Raw genomic sequence first — 18,061 nt, 5'->3', positions numbered from 1 at the left:
ATAAAGATTAAATTGAATTAAGGTAAGCCTAAAGGATAAAACCCTCACCTCTTATCATCAGATCGCCCTTATGTGTTGTTGTAGCTCTATGTACACAATGTGGGATTGAATTCTAATACTGAAGTATATCCAAGGGTCCGGTGGCCCGAAAGTTGATGGTTAGTGGTTGGTATGTCGATCAAGCCACTTATGAACTGATTTAAGAGATGGAATCTGGCATGAATGGCTAATTCATGATTCTTAGGCATGCTATAAGACTACACGCTGATCGGACGATGGAGAATTTCATGGCTTGGGATTCAGTGGCCTTGGTCAATGGCAATTAGGTAATTATTGCTGATCTACGTGCATTATGAAATTTAATAGGTCTTCATGGTAGTAGGTACGTTCCCAAGTAATCCTTAAAAATAATTTTCGTCTAATTTACTATTGATAAAGAGTTATTTACTGATTTAGTCAAAAAAGGTACATGTTATGTTGAATCTTATGGTAACGTTCGAGGACTTTCGATGCTCGAGTATTGAAAAGTTCGGGGCGTTACAATAGGACCCTTGGTATTTTTCATTTTCAACCGTCCAATATGTGTCTATTAGCAATCTTATGACCTTATAATCAAATAAGATTGAATTTTGGTTCATGATACAATTACACTGCTACCATAATTTAGATGATTTATTTTACTAATTGTCTGCATGTGTGCGGTTCTAAGTAATTTTTAATTGCCTGTGTATCATCCATCACATTCTATCAAAGTACGAAAGTTTTTCTCTCATTATCCATAAAAATGTAACAGAATAGGACACGCGGCTTCGGTTTTTGCACATTTCAACCACTTTTTCGGAAGTGGATTGGCTGGTGTACCACACACACTGCCTCTGGCTGGTGTGTTGAGTCACTAAGTTCTATGGGTCCCATCATGATGTATGAGTTATATCCAAACCGTCCATCCACTTGACGCCCCTTGGCAAGCTTCTACCATTTGGTAAACATAGGCAAGGGCCACATCTACTTCTTGAGTAGGATTCCACTAGTATAGTGGGATTTTGGTAATGATTCTACTAGGATACCATCAAGGGAGGTCTCCCAAGAATTCAGCACGTGTTGTGCATGCAATTGATACATGTACCAAGAAATCATGAATTATGTATTGCATAAATTAATTCAATTATCACATTTGAATCAACATTTTTAACACATTAATCAAATCATATCATTATTAATATAAAAATTACACATTCATCAAAATTAATTAAGAATACATGAAAATTATATCAAGGTGAGCATACAACATATCAAAAATTTATCTATTTTAACTTGATGGATGAGAAACACATCAGGATCACTCACTTTGATGTAGTAGAGATGATTCCGTGAACTAACGGTTTGAATTGAATTAGGACTTCCTAAAATCACATAAATAAGAATTTTCTTTAATCTTACGAATGAATAAAATATATAATTTATTATCTATCATTTATTCAGATCGATGTTGCCCATCCAATGGTCTGATTGGTCTAGAATTTAAGATTTTAATTTATTTCAATCTTAAAGAACTAATGATTGGATATGATTTAATCACACATTTCAAATTATGTCATATAATTCTTTGTGCCAAGTTGTATCTTGCGTAGAGAATTACTCTTCCGGTTTTTATTTAATTTCGTTAGATTAAGGAAGAAAATTGGTAGATATGTGATCTGTATGGTCCATTAAGGTGTTGAATTAGTCTGATTCTTAAAAATATCATACAATTAAGTCTTATAACGCCCTTGAACAGTACAGATCATACCGGTTGCTGTCCATTATAGAAAAATCTCACATTCTACACATTAGCCTTAAAGTCATGCGCATACCTTAAAATCTCACATTCTATACTTTAGCTTTAAAGCAATGCGCATACCTTTTTACATGAATGAATTAAAGCTACAATGAATATTTGATTGATCCAATCCATCTAATGTGTAAATCATGTCAAATTAACTATTGCATAAATAAAATAAAAATAAAATACTAACCTGAATAAGTAAATTCTAAAAATCCTCATTCTTACTTTCTCTTTCATGTTTTATTTTCCTTTGGTTCTTTTAGATTTAATAGGACTCTCGCTCTCTTAGCTCCCTTTTTAAGAATGAGGGTTCGTTGGAAAACTATGAGATACAAGAAAAGTTTTGTATAACGAGAGATAAGAGGAATGCTGATGAGATCGATGAATCTCTTTCTCATTTAAAATTTAAAATTTAAAATTTATTTTTTAAAAAATACGGGCATTACAGATGGCATGGACCTCCCACCCATATAATTCTTTGTGCCAAATGTAGACGTGGAATCTGCTATAGACATTGTAGCTCCACCCAATGAAGTTCTCCCGATCAACCTGTAAAGGTTTCCATTCTATGCTTTCATGACAATGAGTGCCCCTTTTGAAACTTTAAGGACCCCATTAAAACTGGTGAATCTACACCCAAGTGTCTCAAGTGTACTAAGAGATTTCAAACTCTTCCTCACATCAGGAGCATGTCTCACATCGGTCAAGGTATGCTCCATGCTATCAAACATCTTGATGTGCACCGGTCCAACACCTACCACATTACAGGTATTATTATTTCCCATAAATCCTGGCCACCATCGCACTCTCTGTAACTGGTAAACCAACTCTGATAAGGAGTCACATGATATGATAACCCAGTATCCAAATCCACTCATTCCTACGATCAACGTATAAGTGTCTAACCATAGATACTGACAATACATCACTTTCACTCATACCTTCATCAGACTTGACAATGTTGGCTTCCCTTTAAGAAGCTTATGAGTTCTCTTTTCTTGCCTTAAGATTTGTACAATCATTCTTCATGTACCTAAACAACCCACTGTTTTAACACTTCAACTTTCCCTTGCCTTTGTCCTTGGATTTGGATCTCGATCGTGAAGATCGATTGTCTCGCTCAGAATTTCACCCCCTCATAATCAATACATCAGTAGAGGCGCCTATGTTACCGTATTTCTTTCTTATTACCTTTTCTTAAAGGGATGAGATAATGATATCGACAATAAGGGTTGATCTACTGGTGCACAAAGAGTCCTTGAATGACTTATATGAAGCTGGGAGAGAATTCAACACGATACATGTATGATCTTCATCCTTAACTGTTTCCTTCACATCCGACAATTTGTATATCATCTTGTTAAAGTTGATAATGTAGGCCTCAACATCACCTCCCTTTGTCATCTTCATATTGAACAACTGAAGCTTCAAGTATAGGCGATTTTCAAGATATTTCTTCATATAGTTATCTTCTAACTTTGCGCATAAACTTGTTGCAATTTTCTCTCTCATGACATTGTAGATGACCTCATCCATTAGGCACAATTGGAAGGAGGTTCTCGCTTTCTTATCCATTTTATTTCATTCATCATTTGTTATAAATTTCGGTCACTTATGAAGGAGTGCATCATCCAATCTTTGCTGAACTAGGAGATCGATCATCTTGACTTTCCAAAGTTCAAAATTATTTTTTCCAAAGTATTTCTTAACATCGAACTTAAGATTAGATGTCATTAATACTCTACTTTTGGATTCAACATTTGCCCTAATGTTAGCTTTGATACCACTTTTTGGGGGACAGCGGAAGCACACAAAGATGAATCAAGCAAAGTATTCTAATTGTAATAATTAAGTCTAATCACAAAGACTCCGAATTTAACGTGCAAAACCTTTACGGGAAAAAAACCATGGTACAAAATGACAAATATCATTATGAAAACAGAAACTGCAAGAGATAGAGAGAATACCCAATTTGAACAAGCCTTAAATCTCCCATTAAAGCCCCTGAAAACCCCAACAATGAATTAGAAAGCTCTTAGATACACCATAATCCCAATTACACCCATATTTATAGCTTCTATGAGAATCACAATTGGAATAGGAAAGAAATCCCGCAGAAATCCCACAATTCTCTATAACTCTGCGTGATAGGTCAATGACATCGAATAACCTTTGATGTCATCAAACCACTTCGATGTCATTGAACTAAACATCAAAACATTACAGTGACTAAGCATGGATTTTTTGGATTTTTCTGATGGCATCGAGCAAGCCTTCAATGTCATCGAACAACCTTCGATGGCATCAAACAGGACATCCAGAGCGTCCAACAACCAACATTAGAAATTTCAGATTTTTACAATGGCATCGATCAGGACATCAATGGCATCGAAGTTTGCTCGATGACATCGAACTTGTCATCTGTCATTGACAAACTTGTTGATTTACAAATTTAAAACATCAATCAACACGAAGCGTATCAATAGATTTAATTATGTAATCTAGGTCCTTACTCTTGCTCCAGTGGTAGACTCTTAGGAGTTTCAACACCTGGTCAAGGGTTTGAGTGCCCATAGGTGGTGGAATTCCACTACGGTGTAAGTGTGTCGGGGTGTGTGAGTGCGTGTAAAAAAATAATAATTATTATTATTATGTAATCCAACCTCCTAATTACAATCAGAAATTTGGAATTAAAGAACTTACTTTAAGTCAAAATAAAACTTTAATAATACGTTTTAAAGGTAGACTCACTTCAAACACTCGACTCAATCCTACTCAACGTAAGCTCGACCTAATCGACTCCGAACTCAACGACATGCCAAACTTCACAACTTCATAGTTAGAGTCAAGTTTGGACAGTAGATACTGGATCAAGGTTAGACTCAACACTTTAACCCAGTTCCAAAACAAACTCAATATCAGAACGAGTTTCTCACAAACTTGATGGAGTCACGACATGTCTAACAAAGACCCAATTGCTGATTGATCTCAGACTCAGCGAAAACTCGACGACTTTTAGTGTGGCATTCGAATGCTCTCCTATCTCGTACTCTCTCTGAGTTTTTTGGAATTTAGAAAGAGGTTTTTCCAAATAAGAAAGGAGGTTTTTATAGAGCCTTAGACCTCATCCAAAGGCTTCGAAAGCTAAGAACATGATTAGATTGGGATTTGATCTTTTCAAAATGGTAAGGATCATACAATCATTAAAGGTGCGTACGACATGGCTGCAAATGAGGAAGAAGCCTCGGCCCTTTTATGGAGAATCTAGATTGGGATCTAATTGCTTTGATCTGCTTGCATTGAATGGTATAGATTGGTCTAGAAAATCTTGCGGGACATACAAATGAAAGGTCCAGATGAATTTGGAAGTTCCACTCCTCTAACAAAGGAAACGGAAGAATCTCCCGCATGTGCGGTTATCTCGTGGAAGAAGTTTATGAAGAGATGAAATGAAGGGTTGGGATGTTCCGCTCGAGATGGAAGGAGAAAACTCCTCCAGGATCAGTAGATAATTTTTAAACGGATCTTTCGCGCGGAAGGGGGTTTTGCTGGAGTTTTCTCACATGCACACGTGCGGAATTCACCAACTTGGTTGGATTTAGCCATCCATTCATCCGAAGATGGACACCATAGATCACGCTTTGGGTTTGATTTCAGACGGTTGTTGAAATGAGTCTCCGTTTTAAACGGAGAGGGAGATGAATTCTAACTGTAACACGTGGCTGCTTCTTATCGGCGCTATGTGGGACCCAACATGATGAATGTGTTTTATCTACGCCGTCCATCCATTTTCTAGATTATTTTTAGAGTATTATCTGAAAATGAAACAGATCCAAATCTCAGATGGACAACACCACACGAAAACAGGGGTGATTGAGCACAAACCGTTAAGAACTTCTTGTGGTCCACAAAGGTTTTGATCAAGCTAGTATTTGTGTTTTCCCTATGGAAAATAAACATTGCGGCAGACCCTAGGAAGTTCTTAACGGTGAGCGTTCAATCACCAATTTTTTTTTCCATTGGTGTGGTCCAAATAAAATTTAGACCTACTTCACCTTTGGGTTCATGCCTTAAAATGAGCCGGAAAAATAAATGGACGGCATAGATAAAAATATATACACCATAGTGGGCCCCACAAATCACAGATATGCAGCCACGTCGTTACTTGCCGGCTCAGGAAGTTTCTACGGTGGCGATCTACCCCACTAATACTCCCAGCTTTTTGCCTTTGGTGCGGCCCACCTGAGTTATGTATCAGGCTGGATTTTTCGATGGAGGCCTAACTGTGGGGCCCATCTATTGGACGGTTTGGATGGTAATCACGCTTTGGCGGTGGGCTCCACAAAGCTCGGACGTATGGTAATTACCATATGTTAAGACGGACCTGGGAAGAGTTTGTTATCCTCCAAATCACTAAAAACCAGTTGCGTACCTGGCGCCTCGCGGTAGGTATCTATCAGGGTCAGTTTCTCAACAGTAGGGAAAATGACTTAACGTGCATCAAATCTACACCGTCCATAAGGTACATCATCCCTTTTTGGCTTTAATCCAAAAAAAAAAAAGTCTGACTGATTAAAAATTCAGGTGGGCTAACCTATAAAAATATAACTGAAAACATCTAAATTTTCATGGTAGGTCCACCTGAATTTTGAAATACTGTTATTTTTGGGTGTTTCTGTCATCCTAATGAAGGAGATCTGATAGACAGATTGGATGGCATGCGAATACAACGGTAGGAACTACAGAAAACTAATGTTGGGCGTCCAATCATAAATTTTTTACCAGAATGTGGCCTGCCCTAGTTTTGGATGGATATGATTTTTCGATCCTAAGGTGAGATTGAGTAATCGTACCTGATGAACGGAGTGGATTTTATGAAACTTCTAACACGTGGCTCTCCGTCGCGAGGTACGCTAGCCCGGTTGAGACTTATCTGATACGGGTCGCGCGCATTTATACAGTAAGTAAGCCCTCGTTCCAAGTAATCCAGTCCGTTGGTCTGTTGTGCCACAACATAGATGAACAATCCCTTACATCCACGCCATCCATCCGTTTTGACAGCTCATTTTAGCGCATGAACCCAAAAATGTAGTAGGATCCAAATCTTAAGTGGGCTGCACCGTAGGAAATAATAGTGGTTTAATACCCACCATTAAAAGCTTTTCAGGGTGACCGAAATGATTATTTGACATCCAACCTGTTGATAAGGTTAAAAAGATCTGGATGAAGGGACCACACAAATATTAGCTTGATCCAAAAAAATTTTGGCCCACAAGAAGTTTTTAATCGTCAATCACCACTGTTTCCTGTGGTGTGGTCCACATGATATTGGATCTGCTTCAATCCTGGGGATCATGTGATAAAATGAGCTTTCAAAATAGATGGACGGTGTGGATGTTAGGCACATACATCAAGGTGGGCCAGATATTCGGGGTTCCACCTACCCCGTTGGATCCAGAGACCCACCGAAGCCGCGCCCGGTTTATAAGATGAATCTGTCCTGTGCTTTAGTTCCATCTTAACCGTCCATCAGATCTCCACCTATATACGGTCAACAATCTGCCACACGATGTGACATATATCTCCGACATTTTGAAAATCGCAATAATATCACGATAAATGAGATTTTCAAAATTTCGGCATATTTTAAAACATCCGAGTTTTATTATATTGATTATTTTATAATTTAAAACAAGTAGTTTTATAGCTTTTATCCTCAACGAGATTTTACCGATAATATCCGGAGAAAACACGAATTTAAGTATCTACCTAGTAATTTACCCGGCCGAGAAATTGCCGAAAACGAGATTTATTACTGTTTCGCCACTGTCAGAGTCCTAGGTCCCTAGAGACGTGGGATCGAATGCACCACGTCACATGATGTTATCATTCGCCATTCTCTATGAACGAAATTACTAAACAGCCACCTACTGGACTCCCGCGATTAAAACTTAACTGCGCAAGCGTACCATGCTATAGGTACCTACGGATTTAGATTCGCAAAGTGAGATCCACGTAGATTTAAAATTCATGAAATCCACTCCGTCCATCAGGTACTATATCACATTTAAACCGTTGAAACCAAATAATTTATGAACATAAAAACCAGAGATAAGACAAAACATAGGGCAAACTTAGATGGAATGTCCACAATCAATATTTTCAGGGCTCACCTTTGTGTTTATGTACCATCCAATCCATTCATATGATGTGCCTCATAATTATATAAAAATAAGAAAATAGAAGTACTCAAAATCTCAGTTGGGCAGTACCACATCAATTTTAGGAGTTTAAAGTATAATAATTTTTAGAGAGGCCCACCTAATGTAAAATCAAACTGATGTTTGGGATCAAGCCCAAGAATAAGATGTTTTACCTGATGGACAGCGTGGATTTGATACACGTTAGGTCGTTTCTACCAAGTTAGAGAAAGTAGACCCACTAAATGACTACAGCGAAGAACGCAGGCTTTTACCCTTTTAAAATCCACTCAACGGCTAACGGCAAACCTTATCTGATGCGCGTCTCGGGCGTTTACACGATATGCGCGGTTTTATAACTGAAAAGTAGGCCCACGTGTCAGTAGTAGAGTCCACACTATAGATGGATAATCTTTCAAAAGTCCCACGATTCCAGATAGCAATCTTGAAGACTATTTTCATCTGAATCTGGATCATTTTGCAATTTTGTTATTAACCGTTCATTTGTGGGCCACGAATCTAAAGGTTAGCATCATTCTTCATGAGAAAATTTTGTAATTACAGTCCATCTAAGATGAGAAGAAACAAACCAATGGTCTGAAGTACATCCCATCTGCGTAGCTCCTTGCAAACCGTTCATCAATGGTACTTAATCCAATGGTTAGAACTCTCGCATAGATTAACCTTTGCTTTCTTTCTAATTTTTTTAAATGAACGGTCCATCCAAGACGGGAGGATTCAAACTAACGGTCCAGATTAGCAACTGTGCTAGCGTACCTCGCGTTGGTACATACTTTTAACCGTGTGCGACATGGGTCGAACTTTCGTGAGATCCACACCGTCCATCAGTTATGATGCCCCATTTAAGCGCTGGAACCCAAAAATTATGATGATCTAAAATTCAGGTCGGCCACACATAGGAAATAGTTAGGATGAGACATCCACCGTTTTGTATTGTTTAAGGTCTATTATGGTCTTTATATGTCATCCCGTCCATTCATTTGGTAGGCCCACAATAAAGTTTATTTTCCATCCAAACTGTTCATAATGTCACAAATACCTGAAAAAAGATATCATATTAATCCAAAATTTCTGTGACCCCCAAAAGGGTTTCAATGGTAGACGTTCAATTCCCCACTGCTTTTTTACAGTGTCGTCAACTTGATGTTTGGATATGTCTTATTTTTCGGATAAAGGCTTATGAAGAGATCGCCAAGTGGATGGACGGTTTGGATATAACTCATCCATCATGATGGGACCCACAGAATTTAGTGACGTCAACACACCTGCCAGAGTCGGTGGTGTGTGGTACATCAGCCAATCCGCTTCCGAAAAAGTGGCTGAAACGTGGAAAAACCGGACGCGGATTGCGTCCTACCCCCGCCCGTCTCTAGCCCCGAACGGGCGGTTCTGTGGGCGGGCCCACCGTAATGTATCTATTCATCCAAGCCGTCCATCTCTTTTCTCGTATCATTTAAGTCATTAGCACAAAAATAAGGCAGATCCAAGGCCCAAATGGAATATACTGAAGATGACTATTGCATTTAATGCAACTGACGTTTAATAGTTCGTGCATTTAGTGCAACCAAGCTTATTAGTTGGTGTGGTCCACTTGAGCGTTATCTAACTCATTTTCGTGATCATGCCTTAAAATGATCTGAAAAAAAGGGATGAACGGCTTAGATAAACAAATACATCACGGTGGGCCTGCCCACAGAACTGCCCGTTCGGGGACAGGCGGGGTGGGACGCGGCAAAAACCAAAGCAGCGTGTCCTATTCTGTTACGTTTTTACAGATAATGGGAGATTCTGTTACGTTTTAACAGATAATGAGAGAAACGTTCGTACTCTGATAGAACGTGATGGATGATACACAGTCAGTCAGCTGTTACTTAGAACCGTACACATGCACACAATTAGTAAAATAAACTGTCCAAAATTATGGTAGCAATGTAGTTGTATCATGAACCAAAATTTAATCATATTTGATTATAAGGTCATGAGATTGCTGATAGACACATATTGGACGGTTGAAAATGAAAAATACCCAAGGGTTCTATTTCTGCGAACAAGTGTCCATAAACAAAGGGTTCATATTGTTAATATAAAACTTTTAGACAGTGAATTCCACAATCTATTCAGTTGCAACGTGTACATTTTCTGAATGCTTGGGTATGAAGCGTCACAATCCACCTGAGTATCAAATAACTCCCTATCTTATCTGGTGCGGATTAGGTGAGGCAGGGGAAATTGTTACGTGGATGAGGCCCCGACCATGGGCCACGTCAATCTATCTGTTGTATATCCACGTCGTCCATCAGTTTTTTTAGCTAATTTTAGAGCATGGTCCCAAAAATGAAGCAGATCCATATCTCAGTAGGATCACAACAAAGTAAAACAGTGGTGATTGAATGGCCATGATTAAAAACTTCTTAGGGCCAACTGTAATGTTCATGTGCCATCCAAACCGTTGATAAGATCACATATCTTGATGAAGGAAAAATGCAAATAATAGCCTGATTGAATACTTCTGTGGCCCTCATGAAGTTTTTAACGGTTTGAATTCAATCCTTCCTATGAGGGCCACACGAGATTTGAATCTGTCTCAATTTTCGGACCATGTGCTAAAATGAGACCACAAAATGGATGGACGGCGTGGATATACAACACATACATGGAGGTGGGCCCCACAATCAGGGCATCACTCTATACTCAGTTACCCGCTTCACGTAATTCCAGATATTATCCCGATTACGATATTTTTACGGGATTAAAAGAAATATCATATATTTATCTGCCAACTCATCAGTATTCCGATTTTACCCCTGTATGTTTGGAAAAATCTCTTATAAGTATCTATTTTCAACTCAAACTCCAAAACCTCTCTATTTTTACTCTCCCTTTGCAATCTGAAGAAAGCTCGAAGAGCTCTTCAATGGCGGGTGGTGCTGCTATCTCTTCCGGCAATGGAAAGCAGTACGCGGGAAGGATGACTCCACATGTTATTTTCACTTGCATTATAGCAGCTACTGGCGGTTTGATCTTCGGATATGATATTGGAATTTCTGGTAATTTTCTCTTCAAATTTTGTTTTTTCTCGGATCTTGTCTGTAATATGATCCGGATCGTTGATTTGATGGGCCATTTCAATGTGAAAACTAGAAATTAGACTATTGTCTTTGATCGCGTAAAACTTGCACAAATCAGATGGTTAGGATCTTCCAGAATTTTCTTTTTTAATTTGTGCACACGATCTCGACCGTCGATTTGACGGGCCATAGAGAAAAAGAGAAGCATGGATAAGACTGACAATGGACGTTCTCAGGGAGAGGTTTGACATATCTCCACACGTGTGAGATCTGAGCATTCGGATCAGGTGCGCCATATGCATCTACATCCTACACGATGTGCAAATGTGAACATGTCTGTGAGATCTCAGCTTTAGAAAGTGTGAAACATGGCCCCACCTTAGGTGTCAAATGGTCTGATGCATTGAAAGCCCCTTTTACGTGTCACAGTATAACATACACACACACACGTGTGGACGTGGGTTGGAAAGTTCTTCCATGAGCTTCCTACAATGGGAAGTTAGGTGGGGCCCTCGCTTGATGTTTGTGAGAAATCCACCCCGTTCATCTGTTTTGCCAGATCATGTTGATACATAGGCCCAAAAATGAGGCAGATCCAAAACTCAAGTAGGCCATACGATAGGAAATCCGCATCCCTCACGTCTGGACGCTCTCTTACTGATGGATAGCCTTTCATAAATTCAAATTTACAAATACGGATGGCTAGGATCGTCTCATCGTCTCAACCTTTTATATAAGGGATATTTACTAAATGAATCCGTTTTTAAGTATACTTAGGAGACCGCATTGTACGTAAGGTTTGATACATGTCCACACGTGTGAGATCTGAATTCTCAGATCAAGAGCGATAATTCCACACGAATGTATAGCTCCATAAGCATCTACGTGTGCCACGCATGCAAATTTGAAACACGGGTGTTAGATCTGAGCTTTAGAAAATGTGAAACATGGCATCTGATGTATAAAATGGCTTGATGCATTGAAAGCGTATATCTCTCACGTGTCACAATATAACACATAGACCCACATGTCGATGTGTAGGGGTTCTCTTAATGATATATTGCCTTTCATCAAATTAAAATTTGCACATTTGGACGGTTAGGATCGTCTCATGGTCCCACCCTATTATTTATGGAATATTTTACAAAATACACCCTTCTTTATAGATACTTAGAAATAAACACCCATAATAATTTCATAAATATCAACTCTCACATTTTAGTAAGCCTCTTTTTTTTTATTACTTTTTTACGTCCAAGTGGGATTTTTTATATCTTTATCCTCCTGCTCTTGAACGGTCTAGATTCCCTTTCACCATCTTGGAGATCTATAAGGCCGTCTGCTCTTGAACGGTCCATATCATTTCGACGGATACCACTGTTCAAGGACATTTTCATCATGGTTAGAAATAAGCTATAATTAAATTTCTTAAAAGGTTATAAAATAAAGAGACCTCCTGAAACAATGGTGGTTACACCTAAAGAAAATTCCTTTGGGGAGTTCTATTTAATTAGTTAAAAATGAGTAGTATTTTGTAAAAATCCCTTTAAATTTTGGAAGGGCAATATTGGAAATAAATAATTAGGAAAATGGTGCATTTTGATAGTTTTATGAAGTATCTGAAGGGATTTGTGGTACGGTTTTCAGGTGGGGTGACATCGATGGACCCGTTTCTGCAAAAATTCTTCCCATCCGTTTATCACAAGATGAAAACGGAGGATAATTCTACGAATCAGTACTGTAAGTTCAACAGCGTGCCGTTGACGATGTTTACATCTTCTCTGTACATCGCGGCTCTCATATCGTCGTTCTTCGCATCATCGGTGACGAGGAAATTTGGACGGAGGATCTCAATGCTGTGTGGTGGGGTCGTCTTTCTCCTTGGAGCGATTCTCAATGGCCTCGCCAAAAACGTGGCTATGCTCATCATCGGCCGTTTCCTGCTCGGCATTGGTATAGGTTTCGCCAATCAGGTAAAAAATTACATGAGTATAAATATACTTTAAAAATATTAAAACTTTATTGAACTGTGGGGCCCACCGGTGGCTCATCCAATCATGCTTATTCTCGATGTGTGGACCCCACCATGAATGTGTTATATTCCCACCGGCCATCCACTTTGCGAAATTATTTCTAATATCTCTAATCCTACCTGTCATACCCTACTTCGATCCGATCCCAAACTCTCTCTCTCTCACTCCCTCATCCTCCTCTTCTTCCAAGCCTAACAACCACCCACCACGAAGACCCTCCTCCTCCTCTTCTCTGTCCACTCCACTCCCTACTTTCCTCTCTCATCTCTTAAGCTGACTCGATGCCAACTCGACCTAACTTGGTACTTCTGACCAGATCGAACTTAGTATAGATCATTTCAGGCCTTACTGAACTCGCATTGAGTCAGTCATGCTGAACTCGGTATCGAGTCGGATCGAGTTTGGGTCAGGCCTGTTTCAAAACCAATTCAAGTTGAGTCAACCCTAATTCATTCCGACGCAACTCATTGCCCTAGCTCTACCAGTGGTGACCTTAGAAGGGTATTTTTGTCATTCAACACACCTACTTGTCTGGTGTGTTGGCGTCACCAAGTTATGTGGGTCCCATTATGAGGTATGTGTTATATCCAAACCGTACGATAGATCCAAAGATCAAGTGGACCACCAAAAAAGTAGTGGGGTATTGAACGTCTACCATTGAAACCCTTAAGTTTTGGATGAATATGATATTTGTTTTTAGTCTTCATCCAGATCTGGTCTGTGTGTCCTTGTGAACAGATTGGATGGAAAATAAATGTTATCCTACGAATGTTTTAGCGGTGAGAATCATTGTCCCACTGATATTTGTGGTGTGGTCCACTTGAGCTTTAGATATAACTAATTTTCGGGCTCTTGATCTAAAATGATATTGCCAAATGGATGAACAGTATGGATATAATAATACATCATTGTGTGACCCATGTAACTTTGATCTCCTTTGAACCGTTCGTGTATGGGACCCACCTTGTTCCTTTTATAACATTCAACCCGCTCATGAAGTCGGTCCCACCATGATGTTGGTATAACCCAAAAATCAGGTCTAGACTATCAATAGGTATGCCACACTATAAAAAACAATACACCCAAAAACATCAAAATTCACATGTGGCCGGGGTGATGAATGGCTGAGATCTTCTCTTAAACTTATTTAATAACCCATATTCCACATTGAATTTACAGTCTGTGCCACTATACATCTCCGAGATGGCTCCATCCAACTACCGCGGCTTCCTAAACATGTTCTTCCAGCTCATGATCACAATCGGCATCCTCATAGCTAATCTCATCAACTACGGAACATCCAAGATCAAAGGCGGTTGGGGCTGGCGCATAAGCCTCGCTGGCGCAGTCGTCCCTGCTTTAATCATCACCGTTGGTAGCTTACTCCTCCCTGACACTCCCAACTCCCTTATCGAACGCCACCCAGACAATCCCGAAAAAGCCCGTGAAATGCTCCGTCGCATTCGTGGAACCGACGATATTGAAGAAGAGTATAAAGATATCTTGGCTGCTAGCATTCAATCTCAGACCGTCACGCATCCATGGAGGAACATTCTCGAGAGGAAGCACAGGCCGCAGTTGGTGATGGCTTTCTTCATACCTGTGTTTCAGCAGCTGACTGGGATTAATGTAGTTATGTTTTATGCGCCGGTGCTGTTTAAGACGATTGGGTTTGGTAGCAGTGCATCGCTTATGTCGGCGGTTATTACTGGTACTGTGAATGCGTCTTCTACGTTGGTTTCTATCTTTACCGTTGATAAGATTGGAAGGAAGGCACTCTTCATAGAGGGAGGGATTCAGATGGTCACTTGTCAGGTATTTAAACTAACTTCTAATTACTAACCCTGAGTTAGATCAGAGTCAGTGAGTTAGCTGGTCGGGTTAAGAAAATCAAATTTATCTATTTAAATAATATAATAGAATAATAAAATGAAAATAGTAGTATAAGCTTCCCATGAGGTGGAGCTCTGCCCCCATTGAAATCAATCATATGTACCCTTCTAGGGTGAGCCAGGGGCTTAAAAATAAGCCGATCAATGACTTAGTGAGCCAGTAGATAACCACTCATTGATACCTTTATGATTTTTATAGGGCCCACTGAGATATGGTATAGAGATTAGTCCTATCCATTGTAGTAGCATTTTCCACAATAAAATTTATGTATAAATAGAGCTGGGCAAGGGACGACTCGTACTAACTCGTACTTGTCAGACCTGACTTGACTTGAACCGAGTGGGTGAGTGGATCTGAACTAAGGAAACTTCGTTCAATCTGAACTCAAACTGAGTCCGGTTTGGGTCACCTGGTAAATTGACTCGACCCGAAATCCAACTTAGTACCAAGCTTTACATAAAAGAAAAAAGAAAAAAGAAAAAAAAAAGCCCCTAGCAATGCTATGTAGCTGATGGAGAGGCTATAATTCCGGCAAGTGTACTTAGGTTCTAAGTTGTGATTTTAAACTGCAGATACCTACCTGACCCCACTTGGTGTTGACTCGACCTGTCTCGGTCGGACTTGGTCCAGATTAGTCCAGATCAGACCCAGGCTCCGATTAAGTTAGGCATGCTAGACTTGGTACCAAGTCGGGTCGAGTTTAACACGGAGTGTGTGTACTGACATGGGTGTGTACTAACAAGCTAACCACCCCCCCTAAAAATAAATCGGGTCGAGTTCAGCTTACGTGTATTTCAAAACTTGATCGAGTTGAATCAGCCCTAACTCAGTTCGACTCAACTCGATTCTCAGCTCTATATATAAATACACAAACATATATACATACATACAAGAAAAATACTCACACACAATTAGTTATACGCACAACTAATTAGCATGCAAGGCCAACCATGATGTTTCTATAACATCTTGCCCATCTAGCAAGGTTGTCCTACCATGAAAATATGATGCTCGGGAAACTCTACTGTCACGGGGCAAATAGGTTTAATGGTTTGGATTGATTACTTAAAATTTAGAGCATCTTATTTTCATGACGAGACAACCTTACTCAATTGGCAAGACATACACCCTGATCCATAGCTCAAGTGGCAGATTGAGTGAAAGATACCTCGGTGGCTAACACTGAAGTGTGAACTGACAGTGGCATTTTTTTTTTTTAATTTTTAATTTTTAAATCTAATTCAATTCAAACATCTACAGTACTAACATATTTAAACCATTATTTACATAGAGAAGTATAAATGGACGTACTTTTTTTTTTTTTTTTGAAGATTCGACATAAATCTTATTTTACTAAAATTCTGTCCCAATTATTAAATGAAATAAATAGGATTAGAGATGACAGATCCAATTCACCCAACCCCATCTAATGTATTTGAAACCCCGTAATTTGTATACTCGCAGGCCGTCGTTGGCATCTTGATCGGTGTGAAATTCGGCCTAACCGGTGTAGCCCAAATAGATAAGAGCTACGCCAACCTAGTGGTTGCCTTTATCTGCCTCTTCGTAGCAGGCTTCGCATGGTCGTGGGGCCCACTTGGGTGGCTAGTCCCTAGCGAGATCTTCCCCTTAGAGATTCGATCAGTGGGCCAGAGCATCAACGCCTCGATGAACATGCTCCTCACATTCATCATCGCACAACTCTTCCTTCAGATGCTCTGCCACATGAAATTTGGGCTTTTCTTCTTCTTTGCCGGATGGGAGTTGATCATGACCATCTTCATCATCGCTCTCTTGCCTGAGACGAAGAACATCCCCATTGATGAGATGATCTTTGTTTGGAGGAAGCATTGGTATTGGAAGAACTACGTTACAGATGAAGATATCCCACAAGGGATCGAAATGGAAAAGGGTGGGCCCAAGACAATCGTATGAGTGTTTTTAACCGTTTGAGCTTGAAATAATCGGATATTCATTGGCTTTTTTCTGTATATATTGAGGAATTTGAGTTGTTAGTAGGATTTTTAGTGTTTTGGACCATTAAACAAAGGGTATGCTTTTGATGATTTTTTAAACTGATTTATTTTTACAGTTTGTTTATTTTTGCTGAGCTACAGCCAAACATGTCAATATGGTCACACGTGTTTGTGATCAGATCTTTCCATGTTAACGGCCGTATTCCACCCGGCCCCACATGACATTCGGGGGTGTGTTTTTGATCCAGACCATTTATTTGATGGGACTCTCGTTGCGGTACTCCAGCCGATCCTACACGTCATACACATGAAGGTGGGCCCCACACAGCTTGATTCCATGATGCAGGAAGTTCCTACGCTGGAAACCTAGGTGGGGTCATCGTGATGTTTTGAAGACGTTTCTCTTCTTTATTGCAACAATTATGGCAATTGAGGAGTGCCATCTAAATCTGATTATGTTTCTTTTGATTATTCCTCTTTTTTTCTCTTTACAATCTTTCTCAGGTAGGCCACATGATGAACGACCCATATTAAAGGTGGGGCCTAACGTGATGGACAATCCACATCTAGTGGGCCCCACTCAATGGAAGGTTCATATTAAAGGTGAGACCCACATGATGGAAGGTTGACATCAAAGGTGGGCCAACATGATGAAAGACCCATATTGAATGTTAGGCCCCATATAATGGATCATGAACATCAAAGGGGGGTCCCACATGATGGATGGTCCACATCAAAATGTGGCTCCATATGATGGACTATACACATCAAGTGGGTCCGACATGATGGATAGTGGACATCAAAGGTGGGCTCGCATGATGAACGATCCATATTGAAGGTGCCCCCACATAATGAATGGTCCACATCAAGGTGAGCCCACATAATGCACGGTTCACATCAGGTGGGCCCCACATGATTGATGACCCACATCAAAGTGTGTCTAAGCATGATGGACTATCCATGTTAAGTGGGTCCCACTTGATGGATGATCCACATCAAAGGTGAGACCCACATGATGGATAATGAACATCAAAGATGGGCCCAC

At 39.8% G+C, this 18,061-nt stretch overlaps 1 protein-coding gene across 1 annotated transcript; it reads left to right on the top strand.

The window, feature by feature from the left end:
• Positions 1–10,919: 10,919 nt before the first annotated feature.
• LOC131221883 (sugar transport protein MST6-like) lies at positions 10,920–17,140 on the top strand. The gene is made up of 4 exons (XM_058217177.1): positions 10,920–11,093; positions 12,762–13,087; positions 14,327–14,962; positions 16,505–17,140. The coding sequence occupies exons 1-4, from the start codon at positions 10,961–10,963 to the stop codon at positions 16,973–16,975; spliced, it is 1,566 nt and encodes a 521-aa protein (XP_058073160.1). The 5' UTR covers positions 10,920–10,960; the 3' UTR covers positions 16,976–17,140.
• The last annotated feature ends 921 nt before the right edge of the window (positions 17,141–18,061 follow it).

The sequence above is a fragment of the Magnolia sinica genome, chromosome 12, assembly GCF_029962835.1.
Source record: "Magnolia sinica isolate HGM2019 chromosome 12, MsV1, whole genome shotgun sequence".
NCBI classification, from domain to species: domain Eukaryota; kingdom Viridiplantae; phylum Streptophyta; class Magnoliopsida; order Magnoliales; family Magnoliaceae; genus Magnolia; species Magnolia sinica.
The sequence above is the reverse complement of the archived record's forward strand: the minus strand, read 5'-3'. Positions and strand labels throughout refer to the sequence as shown.